Source organism: Micromys minutus (genome assembly GCF_963924665.1).
Source record: "Micromys minutus genome assembly, chromosome: 1".
Classification (NCBI taxonomy): Eukaryota; Metazoa; Chordata; class Mammalia; order Rodentia; family Muridae; genus Micromys; species Micromys minutus.
The window spans coordinates 101,671,310-101,687,760 of NC_137969.1; the positions used below are offsets into that span (position 1 = coordinate 101,671,310).

At 47.3% G+C, this 16,451-nt stretch overlaps 1 protein-coding gene across 2 annotated transcripts in view; it reads left to right on the forward strand.

Moving 5' to 3' along the window:
- Positions 1-16,451, forward strand: part of AUH (AU RNA binding methylglutaconyl-CoA hydratase) — a 92,521-nt gene that overhangs the window by 22,257 nt on the left and 53,813 nt on the right. For both annotated transcript variants that reach the window (XM_080924529.1, XM_080924530.1), the window contains exon 4: positions 9,119-9,205. In XM_080924529.1, the coding sequence (XP_080780655.1) occupies positions 9,119-9,205 (87 nt within the window). The remainder of the gene's footprint in view (positions 1-9,118; positions 9,206-16,451) is intronic.

Below are 16,451 nucleotides of genomic sequence, written 5' to 3' on the forward strand. Positions count from 1 at the left end.
AGAGAGGTTCTTTGGAGCAGCTCCATCTGTGTTGTCTGAAAATTGGCACTTCAGTTCCCAGGTCAACAGCAGCAGCTCAATCCAATCCCAAACACTTCACGGCCACACCAGCAGTCCTGTTCAGTAGTCAGGTTAGTGACGTGACCTAGCAGAGACAGCCAGGCCTTGGCCTTGGCTGGAGTTATCAGGAGAGACCAGCAGGAATGACCAGGCGAAGTTTGCAGCTGTGCCTCTCTCAGGGAAGCGAAGGTCAACCAAGATGTGAGACCCACAAGCGTTCCATGGCTAGCTGTACCCGCAAGCCAAGCTGTCTCCACCACTCTGTCACACATCACGGGTCCTCCACATGCCTTGCCTCAGCACCGGTCTTGCTTCGGCACATCCAATCAGCCCAAGTCTTTGGAAGCAGCAAAAGACTGCAGCGCACCACTAGTCGTGTTTTGGTGCATCTATGGTGTCCTGAAAAATGTAGCTCAGGTATTCAGTGTAAGGAGGACGGATGTACGAGTGTTGTTAGCAAAGAGTCCTTCATCACGTGTCCTCTCACGTGTTTGCTTTAGCAGAACATCCTCTCTCCCGTGTCTGCTTCAGTGAAACGTTCCTTCATGAGTCGGCCTTAGCCTCTCACCTGTGTCCACTTTAACAAATGTTCCCTCTAGTGTTTTTCCCAGAAACACACCATCCAGCTGACTTTCCAAAGAACCCTCGAGTGTCCACTTCAGTCCTCAGTGGTGTTCACACTCACCTATTCACTTTCCTTCTGTAAACGTTCACGATGCTGGAGAGCTGACTCAGGCGTTATGAACACTTACTGTAGGTGGCAGAGGACCCGAGTTTGGTTCCCAGCACCCATGGCAGCTTGCAGCTCTGGAAGCATGCACTTACCACACATGCACTTACCATAGTTGAAAATAATAAAACTAAGTCCATCTTTCTGTTTGAAGCTTGTCTCTCATCTCACTGAAGCTGGAACTTAAGCATGTGGCTGAGGTGACTGGCCACTGAGCTTCAGGGATCCTTCTGGTGCTCCCCATTATGGAAGTGTGCTCCCAACTCAGCCCCTCCTGTTTGCATAACAGCTGCCCGCACAGCCGCACATCTTTCTTGTTCACAGTTTATCAGTAGCTTGTTTGTAACATGGTGGGCATATCACAGCCTGTAATACTGAGACATACAGTCCTGAAGATACTGTTTTGAAGGGTATGTGTGTATTTTTCCTCCAGTGTGGTTGTATTGTGTTCTAGATTTAGGTTTCCTCATTGTATCTGGACTATATAAATACTAACGCGGCTTCAGGAGTCAGCGCCCTGGAGGCAGCATCTTAGGAATGCGTGTGCCCTCGCTGCTGCTCCTTTGCTCACTATGTCGTAGTACACTCTGGAAACCACTCCATGTGAGTTCCCAGAACTATGAAGGTGACCCCCATGAAAACGGGGTGAGTAGGACTCTCTCCGGAGGAGCCCTGGTCAGCGTGCATGTGGGTGGAGTCCTTCACCCTATGAAGACGGGAACCCTGGAGTAGGACAGCTAGGCTTGGGTGCAGGGCAGAAGCAGAAGTTGAGGAAAACCGAAGTGAATTCTGGTGGGTCCTGCATCACAACTGCCCTTTGCTCCCTCTGGGGGCTGCCTCGAGAGTTTGTTGGGCCAGTTTTCTATTTGGAAATTTTATGCTTAATTAGTGTCCCAGGAGTGTTTGTCCTGGAGGAGATCAGGCAGCTTGTTCACTAAAAGTGTTGCTAGTGGCCGTTCCTGAGAGCCTCACTCATTAGATAGAGATCCTTTCTCTCTCTGTCTCTTGCTCACTTGCTCACTTCAGAGTGTCTAGAAATTTCCTGTGATAACTAGCTTAGTCTTTAGGCCCCACTGATCAAGGTTGCACCTGCACCCCTTCTTTTTGTCAGCATTCCAAGAGTTTATGTAGCAAAAGTTTCCTATAGAGATATATGTGACAGATACAGCACAGTAAAGTAGGCCCTTGGGGGAGCAGACCCGGACCCCTCTGCTGTTTGTGCAGAGGGAGATTTGTTTAGCTCAGTGGTAGAGTGCTTGACTAGCAAGTGCAAGGCCCTGGGTTCAAGCTCAGCTGCAGGAAAAAAGACAGACAAGGCAACATTTGCTGTTTCCTCCTGTGGCCACTGTCCAGTGTTTTCTGCTGCCCACTAGTGCCGTCTCCCCACACCCTGTTTACAGGATTCCTAAAGGGTTAAAGTCCCTCAGTGTTCCTGGAGATCTTATACCAACATTTAATTTCAGTGACAACCCCTTGTACAAAAATGTCCTTATCCTGGGAGGGTGGCCCTTGCTCATGGCAGCTCCTGGGCAGGCTTGGGCAAGGCTAGGGGGGAGGGGCAGCTGTGAGCACAGGCTCTGTTGCTAAAGGTTACATTCATAGAACGGAGTAGCTCTGGAGTAGAAGCAGGTTATTTATCATTGTTTAATTTTCCTCTGGCAGGCAGTGAGCTTGTAACATCTTGCAGCATCAAAAAAAAAAAAAAAAAAAAAAAAAAGAAAACTCACAAGTGATGGGTAGTGTGGCCATCTGTCACCAGAAGGTAGTGACTCTGAGTCTGTCTGAAACGCCTTCACAGTAGCCAGATGATTCAGTAGTTCTAGGCCTCACACTTGCATGTGGCTTTGTCGATAGACTATTTTTGCTGGAGCCTTGAGGCTGAGCTGGATTAGCTAGCCAGAGCCTACTCAGAGGGGCCTGGGGGTTGGGGCGTCATGTTCACATTTGCGGACAGAAGCTAGTAAAGAACAAAAGTAAGGAAATGGGGGGGGGTGCTGGGAAGAAGACAGATGGAAGTTCCTACTGGAAACTGTCAGCTCAAAGGCTGGGACATGGCAGGCTTGGTGGAGTGCTTGTTTGCCAGGCCAGGCTTTGCTTTCAGTCTTGTGGGACATTCCTGTAAGCCCAGGGTTGGGAGGTGGAGATAGGAGGCCATCCCCTTGGGACACAGCACATCAGAGGCCAGCCTGGGCTACATGAAACACTGATTCAAAAGCTCAGAAGGAAGCCTGTCGTGGGTAAGAAGCTCGTGAATTGTTGGGAAGAGGCCTGCTGACTCTTAAGAAGTTTCTGAGCCTTATAAATTTTACTTTCTCAGTCTCGAGAGCAACTCCCCCTCCCCCAGGAGGGGCTGTTTCAGTTCAGTTGGTAAGCGATATGAGGGCATGGCTCCTGTGCGGTCCCCAAAACTCCCCAGGTTTCTCTGCAGGTTACCAGAGATGTTCCTTTCTGAGTTTCCCCACTTGCACAAAGGAATGTCAGTCCCAATCTGTCCTTAACTTCAGGGAGAGGGGAAGTCTTTGAGTCACCGAAGGGGGCCGGTAGAAGTATGATATTGGACACTTCATTGAGATCCTTCTTGTAGTGATTTCTAGGTTTGTTTTTTTCTTCGGCGCCACTTACAGGCTGTTGAGTGGAGTTGTGCAGCCCGTCAGATATTTCTTGATTGCTTTGTGATTATTTCCCCAGCAGTCAGTTGAATGATCCTGCTGTAACGAAACTCCTTCCTGCTTACTGTGGAATGTTTTTCTCAGCATGAGTCAAATTGAAAGCAAACGGTGCCCTATTCTAGCGGGAGAGAAATGGTTTCCATACAAGGATACATGAGCAAGGGAGACCACGGAAGGTGGGAAGATGGGAGACAGTCCTGAACGAGATACATTTAAAATACAATTTTACACTTAGTCCTTAATAGCTGTTAGGTTTGTAGCTTATGTCTGCTGTGGTCAGCTGTACTATAGTGCCTGTAGTGAAATTCAGTCTGGAACAACTCATTTTATTTAAAGCTACAGGGAACTTGACAACACTTTAGTACATGTTTACGGGCAAAAACATGGGGGGTATGAGTGAAGGGTTCCAAGCATATAACCTGCTCATGTCAGCCCTTAAGCTGCTATGGTGTGACTGTGCTCTCTGGGGAACTCACCCTGTGACAGTGCCACTGTGCTGGTGGTGGCTCTGCAGGGGGAACGCCTCTCTTTCGGGGTCTTTGCTTTCCAGTCCCTGAGTGAGTGAGGACAGGCTCTGAGCAGAGGGGCCCTGTATCACCTTCACACTTCCTGCAGGGACAGCGGGCTCCACGCTGCAGCAGGCCCCTGCCGTCTCATTGCTTTCAGCCCCTTTCCCTCTGTTTCTTAATACAGGACATATGTATGTATCAGTGGCTGAGAGAAGGCTGTTTAAAGTCTGCCTGCGGCGATAGAGCTTTGTCATATTTCCCTGATGTATTTTGGGGCTTTCTTTCTATGTGAATCAGCAACAACTTCGAGTTCTGTAGACTTTGGGAAGTGTGTGTGTGTGTGTGTTCAGAGAACTACTTCCAGAAGTTGGTTCTCTGCTTCCTCGTGGGATCTAAGATGGAACTTGGGTTGTCACGCTTGCTGAGCAAGCACTTTTACCATAGACTAGTAGACTGTTGTGTCACAGAGTGGTAACCTGTGGCTGGTATGCTTTTTGCTTTTTACTTTAGCTGTTCTTTGTCCTTATATATGAATTTAAGGTGCGACCTTGAAAGCAGTGTATAATTAGATTGTGTGTTCGTGGGAACTGGAGGTGAAGTTTGCTGTTGGTGACTCTGCTGACATGGCTGCAGGAGCTTCAGGACTTAGTTATGCAGGCAGTAGCAAGGCTTGGAGACACACCCATTTGGGAAGACTTCTGCGGAGAATGCTGTAAGGAGAATCCTGCAGGCAGGACGAGGAGAACTTCAGTGTGTCCTTACAAAAGGAAACAGTCTAGGGTATCACCACAAACTGCAGGCCAGCCTGGTCTGCACACTGAGTCCCTGGCCAGTCAGTGCTACGCTCCAAGCCCCCTTCTCTACAAAGAAACCCTGACTGTGAGCAGCTGCCATTTTGATAAGTTTGATAAGTTTGCAGCCATAGGTGCTCAGCAAGGTCGAAGGTGGGAGGAGTCTTCCTTGCTGAAGGTTTTGGTGGTACTGATCAGTCCTCACTTAATGTCAAGTGGGGGGAGGGCACAGGTGGGGGTGGGTGTTGTAGGGGGCAGGGAGACTGGATGGGATTAGCTAGTATAGGTGGAGGCCTGAGGTGAGCAGTCTCTGGCTGGAAGTATCCAGGAGCAGAAGCTGCAATTGCTATTCTTTGCTGCATTGTCAGCTGTTGCCATTCCTCATGAGCCTCATCCCCTGGGTCCAAGGCCTTCGAGTCTTCAGCCTGGCCACAGTATGTCAACAGTGCCGATCCTGCCAGGACTGCAGTCACCCAGGGCTTCCTCTACTCTGCGTGGAGGCTCGATGCCCTTGCTTGCTTAATGACCTGCTACACGGTTGAATGTAGCTTTTTTTTTTTTTTTAATGCACCAGGAAATTAAAACCATCCAGGCAGTTTGCTCTGCGTGGCAATCATTGCACTGAAGTGGTCTGGCAAAGAACCCATGGTGTCTTTGAGATAGAATGGTGGCTGCTGCCTTAGCCAGCCTCTGTCACCATAACAAATCCTGAGACAATTAATTTGTGAAGAGAAAGAACTATTCTGGCCCAGAGCTTTGGAAGTTTTCAGTACATGACTGGCTGTCCCTGTTAGGTTGGCGATGGATGGGCAGGCAGCAATCACTTCTCAGTCAGGAAGGAGAGGAGGTTCCTTCAATGACTTGAAGGCTTACTGAGAGATCCCCAGGGCACTGTCCTGGGATGAAGCCCCCTAGTGTATATCCCTGAAAAACGCCACCAGAGCAAGCGAATGTTCATCCTTGCTCCCTTAAACTGACACTGTTAGGTGATATTTTTATTGACGAACTTGAGTTAATAACCCATTCTGTAGTGGTGATGTGTTTCAGAACATCATGTCATGCATGATAAATGTGTATGGTTTTATCAATCTGAGATAAATTAGTTAACGCTACAAACAGGAATGCAGTTTAGGATGTAAGGCATACACAGTGGCTGTGTGGGGTTGGCAGGTTCATCTGGGACTGTCCCATGAGGATGGGCGTGCACTCCGGTCAGTGCTGCCTGAACCATTGCGGTGCTCACATTGGGCAGCATGTGCTCATGGTTGGCCTTGAAATATTCTGGATGCGTGATAAGTCTTTGTAATTAATTTTTCGATGGAGAATTACAGTGTAATGAGGAAGGAAGATGTTAGCTAGGTATAGAGATGGTTAAATTAGTTCATATGTTTGTTAAAGAAGGGATGTTTTACGCAGTTCGGATGTAAGGTGATCCTTGGCTCTTTTGGCTGGTTTATGATTTATGATTTTTTAATGGCTGGAACTTTGCTCGTTCAAGTCTTTATTTTGCAGCTTTCTCAGTCTCCGCAGAACTGGGGAGAGTAAGGGGCCAGCTATGGTTTGTGACTTGGCCAAATGGAATGCTGTGCTTGCTTTGATCTTTTGTCCAGACCACTAGAACTTTCTGTATGTTCGGTATAGTGTTTTGTCGTTCAGTGTCTCCAGTAACTTCTCGTTTGCACGTGTGGCTCGTGCTGACTGAAGCAGAAGGCCATTTTCCGCCTGTCTTGGCATTCAGTATGGCTTTCCCACTGTTAATCACTTGTGGTCTTTTAAAAACATCTACTTTTATTTTATGAGTGTTTTGTTTTTACCTGCACATATGTGTGTGTACTGCAAGCATACCCTGTGCCCACAGAGGCTAGAAGACAGCATTGGATTCCCCGGAACTAGACATAGGAGCCAGTGGTTGTGAGCCAGCATTGAAGTATTGGTCCTCAAAAGAGTAATAAGTGCTTCTAACTCTTGAGCTGTCTCGCCAGTCTGGCTTTTGCTTAGAACTGGGAGGTTTGCGTCTCATCTCTTTCCTAGAGGATGTAGAGGCTCCAGTACACCTATTAATTGGTCTCCTCTCAAAATTGCATGTAGATAAGTTTTTAGCCTTACCTGAGAATGATTCATGATAATACAAAATGGTTATAATAGAAGTATCAAAGTCCATTGCTTTTTAAATATGTGTGTGTGTGTGTGTGTGTGTGTGTGTGTGAAGTGGGGGAGAGAGCAGCAATTTTCACTGTCATTCCTTAGTCAGTATCCACCTTACTTTTTGAGACAGGGTCTCTCCCTGGCCTAAACTAGCACTAGTGGATTCAACTGGCCAGTGAGCTGCAGGAATCCACCTGCCTCTGCCTGCACAGGGACTTATAACCACATACACACCGCTTACAAAGACAAAAATCAAGGGTTCTGGTGCTCAAGCTATGGTTTTCAAGCTTGCAGCAGGCAGGCACAGTCCTGACTGAGCTGCCTCCCCAGCCTTTGTTTTTTTTTTTCTCAGACTGTATTTGGATGCGGGTAACAGTGTGACCCAAGCTCTGCATTAAGAGGGGCTGCTGGAGGGATTGTTGTGTGAAGTTTCTCTTTAGACTTTTCCGTACATCTTTCATGGAGGGTATATTAGTGCACATTTCCACGGATAGAGTTCCAGGGCTCCCTCTTCTCCACAACCCTCTTGCTTGTTTATTGTGAGGCAGGGTGTTGCTGTGCCTCCCAGACTAGCCTTGAACTCCTGATCTCCTGCTTCAGTGTGCTGGGCTTACAGACTGGCATTTGTTCATCTTTTCCGAGGTGATCTTGGGGATCTCATGTTGCCGGCTACTTGTCCGTTGTCCTTTACCCTCCCCAGCAGCAGCAGCAGCCTGAGGTGACTTGGGATGACTTGTACGCCATACAAGCATGAGAACTTAAGTTTGGATCCTTAGCACCCAGGGAAAAGCTGAGCATGGAGATGGTGCTGTAATTCTAGTACCGGGCATGTGGAGGCAGGAGGATGCCAAGAGCTAGCTCACTGCCACCCAGTCCATCCAGTCAGTTTGTTCCAGGTTAGACAAGAGACATTATCACAACAACAGATGGGATGCATCAGGGAAAAACACCATGGTCAGTCTCTGACCGTCACACATGCACACACAGGCACACCTCCCACACCGGTGCACACTCATTGTTTCCCGGCTTCTGTCCCCATTCGCTTATAAGAAAGAGAAAAAGAACTCTCCATTCCCGTCCTTTGCCAGCCAGCTGTTTTCTTGCTGTTGGGTTGGGCTCTTTGTGTGCTCTGTGCCCTGGGCAGGTGTGACCGACTGGCACATGCTTTCCTCCAATCTACAGGTTGTCTTTGCCGCCTAGAGTTCTTCAGCTGGATGCTGTCCCATACATTTCTTTTTCCTTCATCAGACTCATGTGCATTTATACTCCTGATGGTTTTAAGTCTCTTTTGGAAGAGCATGTCCTAGCTCTATTAGCTGTCTGTTGGTACTGTTTAACTGTTCTGGATTCTCGGCGTCCTTTGCCGAAGTGCATACTGTTGCCAATGCTTTTGACAGTCTGTCTGAAGATTTCAGTGGCATGTGCCCCCGAGAACCAGTGGATTAGGAGGCCTGTGCCAGGCTAATTCTAATTCTCCTCCCTAGGGAAGGGGTGTGTGTGTGGGCGCATGCACTTAACATCCCCTGGGTACTATGCATAGTCATACTGTACAGTGACTAAGGAGAGAGAACCAGCCATGTCAGTGCCTATGTTCTTAGTTTGTTTCAGTGGGACAGCTTTTGGTGAAGCCATCTTGAACTCAGAGCCAGTGACCCTTTAAGGAACTCAAGTATGTTTGTCTCTGCTCTAAGCCTAGTGTTAAGTGATAAAGTCATAATTTACCACCCCGTCCCTTGACTTTAAGCCAGCAGTTCTCAGGTTGGATTTGCAGTCACCATGGTGACTTCATTGTACTTGGCCCCTTTCACTGCTTTGGTCCTTACATCCATGAGCCCAGAGCGGAGGTGGGTAGATATCCAGTGTTCCTGTAAGAGGCAGGTGCTGGCACCAGTGTGAAGCCATCTGTGACAGTGGTGTGTTTGTAACTTCAGCGAATAAAGGAGCCTGCGAAAGGCTTCTTGAATTCTTACAAAGCAACAGTGCCCAGTGGGTCTGACGTGGGCATGGAAGGGTGCTGGGAAGAGAAAGCTGCAGGATGCCGCTGTGGACCACATGATCAGCACGGACCAACAGGCTTCTTCCTGACGGTCACCAGTGGGGAGGAAATGCAGCATATAAACTTAGTGGGTCTGCACACACCTCTATTAAACCTCTCAGTTGTTGCCTTATGATCATGCTTATGCCACGATCTCACTTGAATACAATGTCTTGCAGGCGCTGACCTTAAGGAAAGAGCCAAGATGCATTCCAGTGAAGTCGGTCCCTTTGTCTCCAAGATACGAGCAGTGATCAATGACATAGGTAAGCACAGCCATGCTCACCTCCACATGCTGGGGATGGACTTTGTCACGGTTGTCTGCATGGGCTGAGGTCAGATTCCTAGTTAAGACCATTGTGAACTGCGGCTGCTAGAGACACGTGTGCTATGCCAGGTAGGATGGCTCTGTTGGTGAAGTGCCCCGCAAGAATGGATGCCCCAGAACACATGCGAAAGGCTGGGTGCAGTGGGCACCTGTGACTGCAGCATGGGGGTGGGGTGGGGGAGCTGGGAGCAGCCAGCCCAGCCTAATTGATAGCTCCAGGCTCAGTCACAGACTGACTCAGGGAGTAAGGTGGAGAGTGATTGAGACACCTTGCCATTGACAGACATGTGAACACACACACACACACACACACACACACACACACACACACACACACACACACTTCCTCTTTCCTCTCCTCTCTTTTTTAAAGTTTTTGACTAGTAGATTATTAATCAAGAGCTAAGCAAGGTGGCGCAAACCTGTAGTGTCGCCACACAGAGGCTGGATGAGGCAGGAGGACTGCAGGTGCGGCAGCCCAGGTTACAGAGTGAAGTTGAGGCCAGCCCACCAAACCTACCTCAGAAAAACAAAATGAAAGACAGACATAATAACGGGAGGAAGAGGGATGGCGTGGCAGGACGGCGAGTCGGCATCATCGTGAACATGGTCAGTTCCTGTCCTCCCACTGCTGTCTCCACGGAAGATAAAAAGACAGGCACCGGCAGGCCGGACAGTATTAGCAAAATTAACATTGCTGACATTTCCCCTCGCTTTGCTGTGAGTTCAGAAGGACAAAAACCTGGTAATTTTTAACTGTAGGGATCTGAAAAACATGGCTGTCGGGTTTGACTTAACAGACTCAATCCTAAACCAGAGCGTGTGTGTTATTCTTACAGAATCTTTTATAAAAATGTGCTGAGCCAGAATTAAAGCTGGTTAAATTTTCACAAAACTGATACACAGAGATATTGTTCCTGGTTCACAGTACAGGTAAGTTAGAAACAAGATACACAGAGCCTCAAGGATCATGTACTTAACAGACTGAAAAGGAACTGGGTGGGGTGTCACAGGAGAAGCTGGGAGGGTTACCCTGAGATTGTATGTCCAGTTTCATGAGGTTTGTCAAGTACTTGAGGTACATTCTCAAACTCAAGTTTATGTCAGCAAGAGAAAACCCCACTGATAGTAAATAAATCACCAGGCATTCGCAATGGCTGAAAAGCCTGGGACGTTTTAGGAAAGCAGCTATACAAGAACTAGAAGCCAGTGACAGACAAGAAGAGTGACAGGTTAGGCTAAGCCACGCCTCACAAGTGTGGTAGTTAAGGGTGGTTTCTATTGGGAAAGCTAAATTTAATTCCTGATATTAGGCAATTCAACTAAAATCCTATGCTTACCTTGGTGTAGTGAAGAAAGCGTCTGAGAGGTGTCAGGGTGTATTCACAGACAGGCCAGGTGAGTGGGAGTGGAAGGAGGTTCCTCCCACCACAGCCAGTTCTTACCACTTCAGGTAGTGTTGAAGCTGTCTCCTGAGCTCAGAAGCAAGCCAGCAGAGGCCTGTGACTGCCTCTGTCAGCATCTTTCTGGAGTCTGCCCTCTGGAAAAGGAGGGAACAGAAACAGACCAAAAAAAAAAAAAAAAAAAAAAAAAGCAAAACATGAAAAGATAAACTGGTTAAAAAGCAGAACACTGCGGTTAAGATGGCTGGGCGTGAGACTGTGTGACAATGGCAGCGATAGAGCCCATCACGGAGAGGTGCTTTTGGGCCTGGAAGTAATAGTGGCTCTAAGAGCACAGGAGGCATGCCGTGGTGGAACTGTCTTGTAAGATAGGGGAGTCAGTTTCCAAAGGTGATTCTCATGAATGCTGTAGTCAGAGGTACTTGAGCTTTAGCTCTCAGCTTTGATGTCTGTGAGGGATGCACACAGCCAGAGCAGAGCCACCAACAGAAAGAGGGCGAGAAGCCTGCCTGTAGCCATCACGCAGGCTTTATTTAGTGAGACACAACTAAAGCTCTGTGCAACTGTGGCCAGACCTGTCCAGTCCACAGGGCATGTTGGGGAATGGGAAAGAAGGGATGAATTCTGTCAACATTAAATGAAGACCATCAGAGGATGTGTGTCTGTGAGCACACACAGGGTTGATAGATAGAGCCTGGAAGCCCTAGAAAGGAGACACCAGGAAATGGATGCAAAGCCTAAGCCCTAAGGAAGAGGATGTTGACAGTTGATACCTACTGGGAAAGGAGAAATCAGTTTCTTTTAGAGGAGAGTCACTGGGTATGCCATCCACACTCCAGGGCAGGCCCCATGCCCAGGAATAGTTGACCTACACAACATGAACTTAACGGTCACTTGGTCAGTCAGTCTGCCTGTCATTTTTATGTGCGCTTTTTGTTTTGTTTTGCATTTTTTGACTGACTGGGTTTTTGGGGGAGGTGCTGAAGAGGGGAGGGAATGATTTAAAGAGATCAAACATGAAGTTGGGTAGGTAGGGAGGTGGGCGGGATTTAGGAGTTGATGGACAGGAAAACATAATCAAAATATATTGTGTGAAAAAAAAATTTAAATTTAAAATGGCCCTCACATTCTAGGGTGGTGCTTTTTCCTCTTTCTAATGCAGCCACCCTTTAACACAGTTCCTCATGTTGTGGTGTCCCCCAACCATAAGATTATTTCTTGTTACTATGCCATAACTCTAATTTTGTTACTGTTATGAATCATCATAAATATCTGTGTTTTGTGATGGTCTTTGTTGACCACTGTGTAAGGGTTGTTTCACTCCAAAGGGGTCATGAACCACAGGTTGAGAATAACTGCTTTAAGAGTTTAGCGTCATTAGTAGTCACAGACTTCCAAACTGTCTCAATCTCAGTAAGAGGTTGTATACCTCAGATCACCCAGACATTGAAGCCTGAGGCGCATTGTAAAATTATAGCTCTCCCTGAAAAGATGGCTCTGTGGGCAGAGGTTTAGAGTTCAGTGTCGCAGATCCATGTGGTGGAAGAAGAGAATCGACTCTAGCAGGTTTCCTCTGACCTCCACACAGACACCCTCCTTAACTGCGTGTGCATGCACACACACACTGAGTAAGTCAGTGTAGGTAAAAACCCATCCATTATATGGCTGTGCATTTTGTGGATAATCTCAGAGAGAATACTAGGGAAGTTCCTCTCACTGATACCTCTGTGAGTGTAGCAGTAACTTACCAATGATTTAGTTATAGTCTCTGTTACGAGGGTCAGAATCTCTGGTGCAACATCATAAGGCAGGAGTGACGTGATGGGACTTTAAACGCTGTCATTTATAGATGTCCATTTTAACTCCACCCAGTGCTAAGAACGTGGCTACAGCCCATAGGAGCTCTGTCCCATGCACTGAGTAGCTGCGATTCTTGTTGCCATCCAGATCTACTCAGCCCTGTCCGTGTCTGACTTCTGTCCCCTTTATTCAGAACCTCAGCCGGATAGTGCCACAGTGATGCAGGCTGAAGCGAGAGCTTCCGAGTTTCCATGCGCATTGCCACCAGATAAGTTGGCTTTGCTCTAACCACGCTGTGCTGAGAGCTACTCAGTGAAGAATAGTTTTGAGTTTGCAAACTGTGTGCTGTATGCTCACTGTGTCTTCTGCCTGTGTCTGTGGGCCAAGGAAGAATCACGGGAAGAAAGGGAGAGCTTTCAGGAGTTATGTAGCTTCTTTATGAGGCTTTCCTTGCACCGTTGTCTTGTTGAGTCTTCTGGCTGCTGTGCATATCGTGACTCTTGGCCATGAGCATTCTATTTGCTTACTTACTTCCTCCCTCCCTCCCTCCCTTCCTCCCTCCCTTCCATCCTTCCTTCCAAGACAGGGTTTCTCTGTGTAGTCCTGGCTGTCCTGGAACTCACTCTGTAGTCCAGGCTGGCCTTGGACTCAGAAGTCTGCCTGCCTCTGCTTCCCAGGTAATGGGATTAGAGGTGTGAGCCACTATTACCCGGCCATTCCTCTTTTTTAGCCTAAGCCACAAGTTTAACTGCCAACTTCTGCCATTCCAGAATACCACTCTAGAGTTCATTAAGACCAAAAAAAAATTTTTTTTTCACTTCAGTTCTCATCGGTCTTTCTATACTTCTAATTCCTTAAGGAACTCCTGGTGCTGTGTTTATTGTAGGCTCTGATAGTTTCTCAGCATCTGCCATCGTTTCCTATGTGGTCATATGCTGGTCTTTGACGCTTATACAAGACACCTGTGCACACATGAGGGTTCCTCGATTTACCCGTGCTGTCTCATTAAGGTTTTCCTCAGGGGCTTGACTGCAGTGTGTGCGTGTGTGCTTGTGCATGTGCCTGCATGTGTGTGTGCTCGGGCAAACACATGTCAGTGTAAATTCCCTTTGAGTCCAGAAGAAGGTGCTGGGTCCCCTAGAGCTGGAGTTCCAGGCAGTTGTGAGCCACCCAGTATGAGTTCTAGGAACTGATCTGGGGTCCTCTGGGCATCTGCAAGACTGGGATGTGCTCTTAACTGCCGAGATGCCTCTCCAGCCTTCTGAGATAACTTTTTGAAAAAATTTTCAAAATACTTTTCTGGCTTGTCCCACATGTGGCAGGGACCCCCTTTTGCCCACTTGGTCTTCACATTCCACTCTGCAGTGACATCAGCTCTGTCTGATTGTCCTCTGGCTTAGTTTCTTAGGAGGTGGTTTTCCCTCCATCTTCCCTAGTTCAACATCAATGCAGTCTCTTACTGTATATATCAGTACAGTTGGACACTAGGATGACTCCTGTATACAGGTGTGTGGGATGGGCCCTGTGTACAGGTGTGTGGGATGGCTCCTGTGTACAGGTGTGTGGGATGGCTCCTGTGTACAGGTGTGTGGGATGGCTCCTGTGTACAGGTGTGTGGGATGGCTCCTGTGTACAGGTGTGTGGGATGGCTCCTGTGTACAGGTGTGTGGGATGGCTCCTGTGTACAGGTGTGAGGATGTAGAGCTGGCTGGCCCTCAGGAGGTGGCTGTTAACAGAATTTCCCTCCATGAGGAACACCAGAGCCTTCCAGAGCTGCTTCACTTTATTTGAATTTTAACCTAGTGTTAGCAGTTAGGTGTCATAGGGGGCTGCCTGTAGGATTAATCTGTAGGATTAAGGTGGCTGAAACTTCCAGCCTTGGTGGCGTTTCTCTGTGGCATGGCTGCTGGCATCCTGCAGCACCCTTTGTGGCAGTCCTGGGCTGGCCTCCAGCAGAGCCTACCTAGTCTGCCAGCTTTGCTCAGGGACCGCTTTGTTCTGTTCTTGTGGTTTCTCCAGAAGTTAGAGGGAAGGAAGAAAGCATGTTAGGTCAAAAGTACAGTTTTAGGGATTTATTGTGATTTTGCTAATAGAAATTTTATTTTTATTCTTGATTTTAGTATTCAGACTTTTCATCATAATGTATATAGGCCTTTCTGTTAATGACTTTGCTGTTTTGTATAGCAGTACTAGATTTTTTTTTTTTCAATTGTTAAATTACATTTTATTTTTCATTAGTGTGAAGCTCAGGGTATGAAATTTTCTGCTTCCACCACGTGGAGCTTAGATGGAGCTTAGATGGTCAGCTCTGGCTTCAAACGCCTTTACCTTCTGAGTCATCTAGCTAACACCAGCATGATAGTCCCCAAGCAGAACCTGGTTTAAAAGTCACATAACCAGCACAAGCCTTCTCCTCACAATCAGATTGTTTGCTTTTCTTGAGGCTTGCAATTCACCTCTGCTTGCAGAGCAGAGAGTAGCCAAAACACCTCCAGTCCTGCGCTGACTCGAGCCTTGCTGGGCCTGGGCCTGGTGTGCTGTGGGCTCTGAGGTCCATCACCCACCATGCTTTTTCTTCTCAAAATAGCTCCACTCTTTAATTACTGCTGTAATTATATTTTTAGGAGCATTTCAAAGGATTATTATCTTCCTTGTCATACCTGGCTCACTTCCTGGAATGAAACTCAAAATAGTATCTGATCCCACTGTTGTGTAACACACTGAGTCATGGTTTCTCCTGTAGCTGTGGCCCTGGCATTTCATTTCCTGCTTCAAGTCCTTTGTAGGCATTCATAGTTGCCCTCTGGGTATTCTCGAAGGCCTCTGTAGTGATAGTCTGCTTTTCCAAGGGTATATGGCTTTCCAATTCACAGTATTGTAAAATATTGAGTAGATAAGCTGTTCTAAGTAATATTTTAGTAGGAAACACTTTATAGCCTGCTTTCTGCCATGCTGATTTCTGTTACTCTTTGGAAACAGTATGGGCACAGTATGGGCACGGTTACTCTTTCCTTGCCTTCTTTGGTTGCCAGTCTGTGTTCTGTATTTCTTAAAAGTTGCAGTGTTAAACTTGTATTCTCTTTGGAAACTTTAATTCCTCAAAACTTAAATGTCAGATTTAAAAATACTTTTTGATAATTCCACAGTGTGTGATTATAATTGGTAAGGGTTGGTTGCTATTCATACCACATGTGTCTGAGGTCCATGTCTTTGCTCCTGCCCCGAGCCAGACTCCTGGTTGGTCATTGTGTCTTGCTAACACAGTCAGCTTGTTTCTTACATCGGCGATTGGGGGCTATACTAGCTAACTGATACCACATCACACTTGTCTGTTTGTGTCTGTGATGGTGTGGCTGTGCAGACAGTCTGCCTTAGCCTCAGATCAGTGCCAACACTACATCATCCATGACCCCCCACAACAGGGAGCTTAGACACCTCTTGGCCTCTGCAGGCAACTACACTCTTGTGCTCATACACCCCCTACCCTTACACACACACTGAAACTGTTTAAAAAGTATTCACTAGTGAAAGGTTTACAAATATTAATATTTAATTGTTAGCTTGTCGTAAAAATGGCCCCCTCCTAGAAATTTTGTGAAAGAGAATGTTCTCTGCAGACCGGGAAAGAGAAGTGAGCTGGCTGTTTTATCTTCCTGTAAAGTCCACACAACTCCTGAAGGTTACCTAGTGCCACTTCTTCCTGTGTGTAGGAATTGGCCACACCTGCTCTGCTGTTTGTCTGGAAGGGCTGTCACACAAACCACACTTCCTCCGTACAGTGTCAGATCTGAGCGTGAGGAGCCTTGGTCTCAGAGGACCCAGTGGAATAAAACACTGCTGTCCAGAACACTTCTCCAACAAGGAAGGATTGATAGTACAAGGGCACTTGGCGAATTTCACCTGCAAACCAGACAAGGGCAGGTTACACTGAGCATTCCTGGGGTCACTGAGAGCTCCTGCAAGGGTATGAGGGCACTGGAA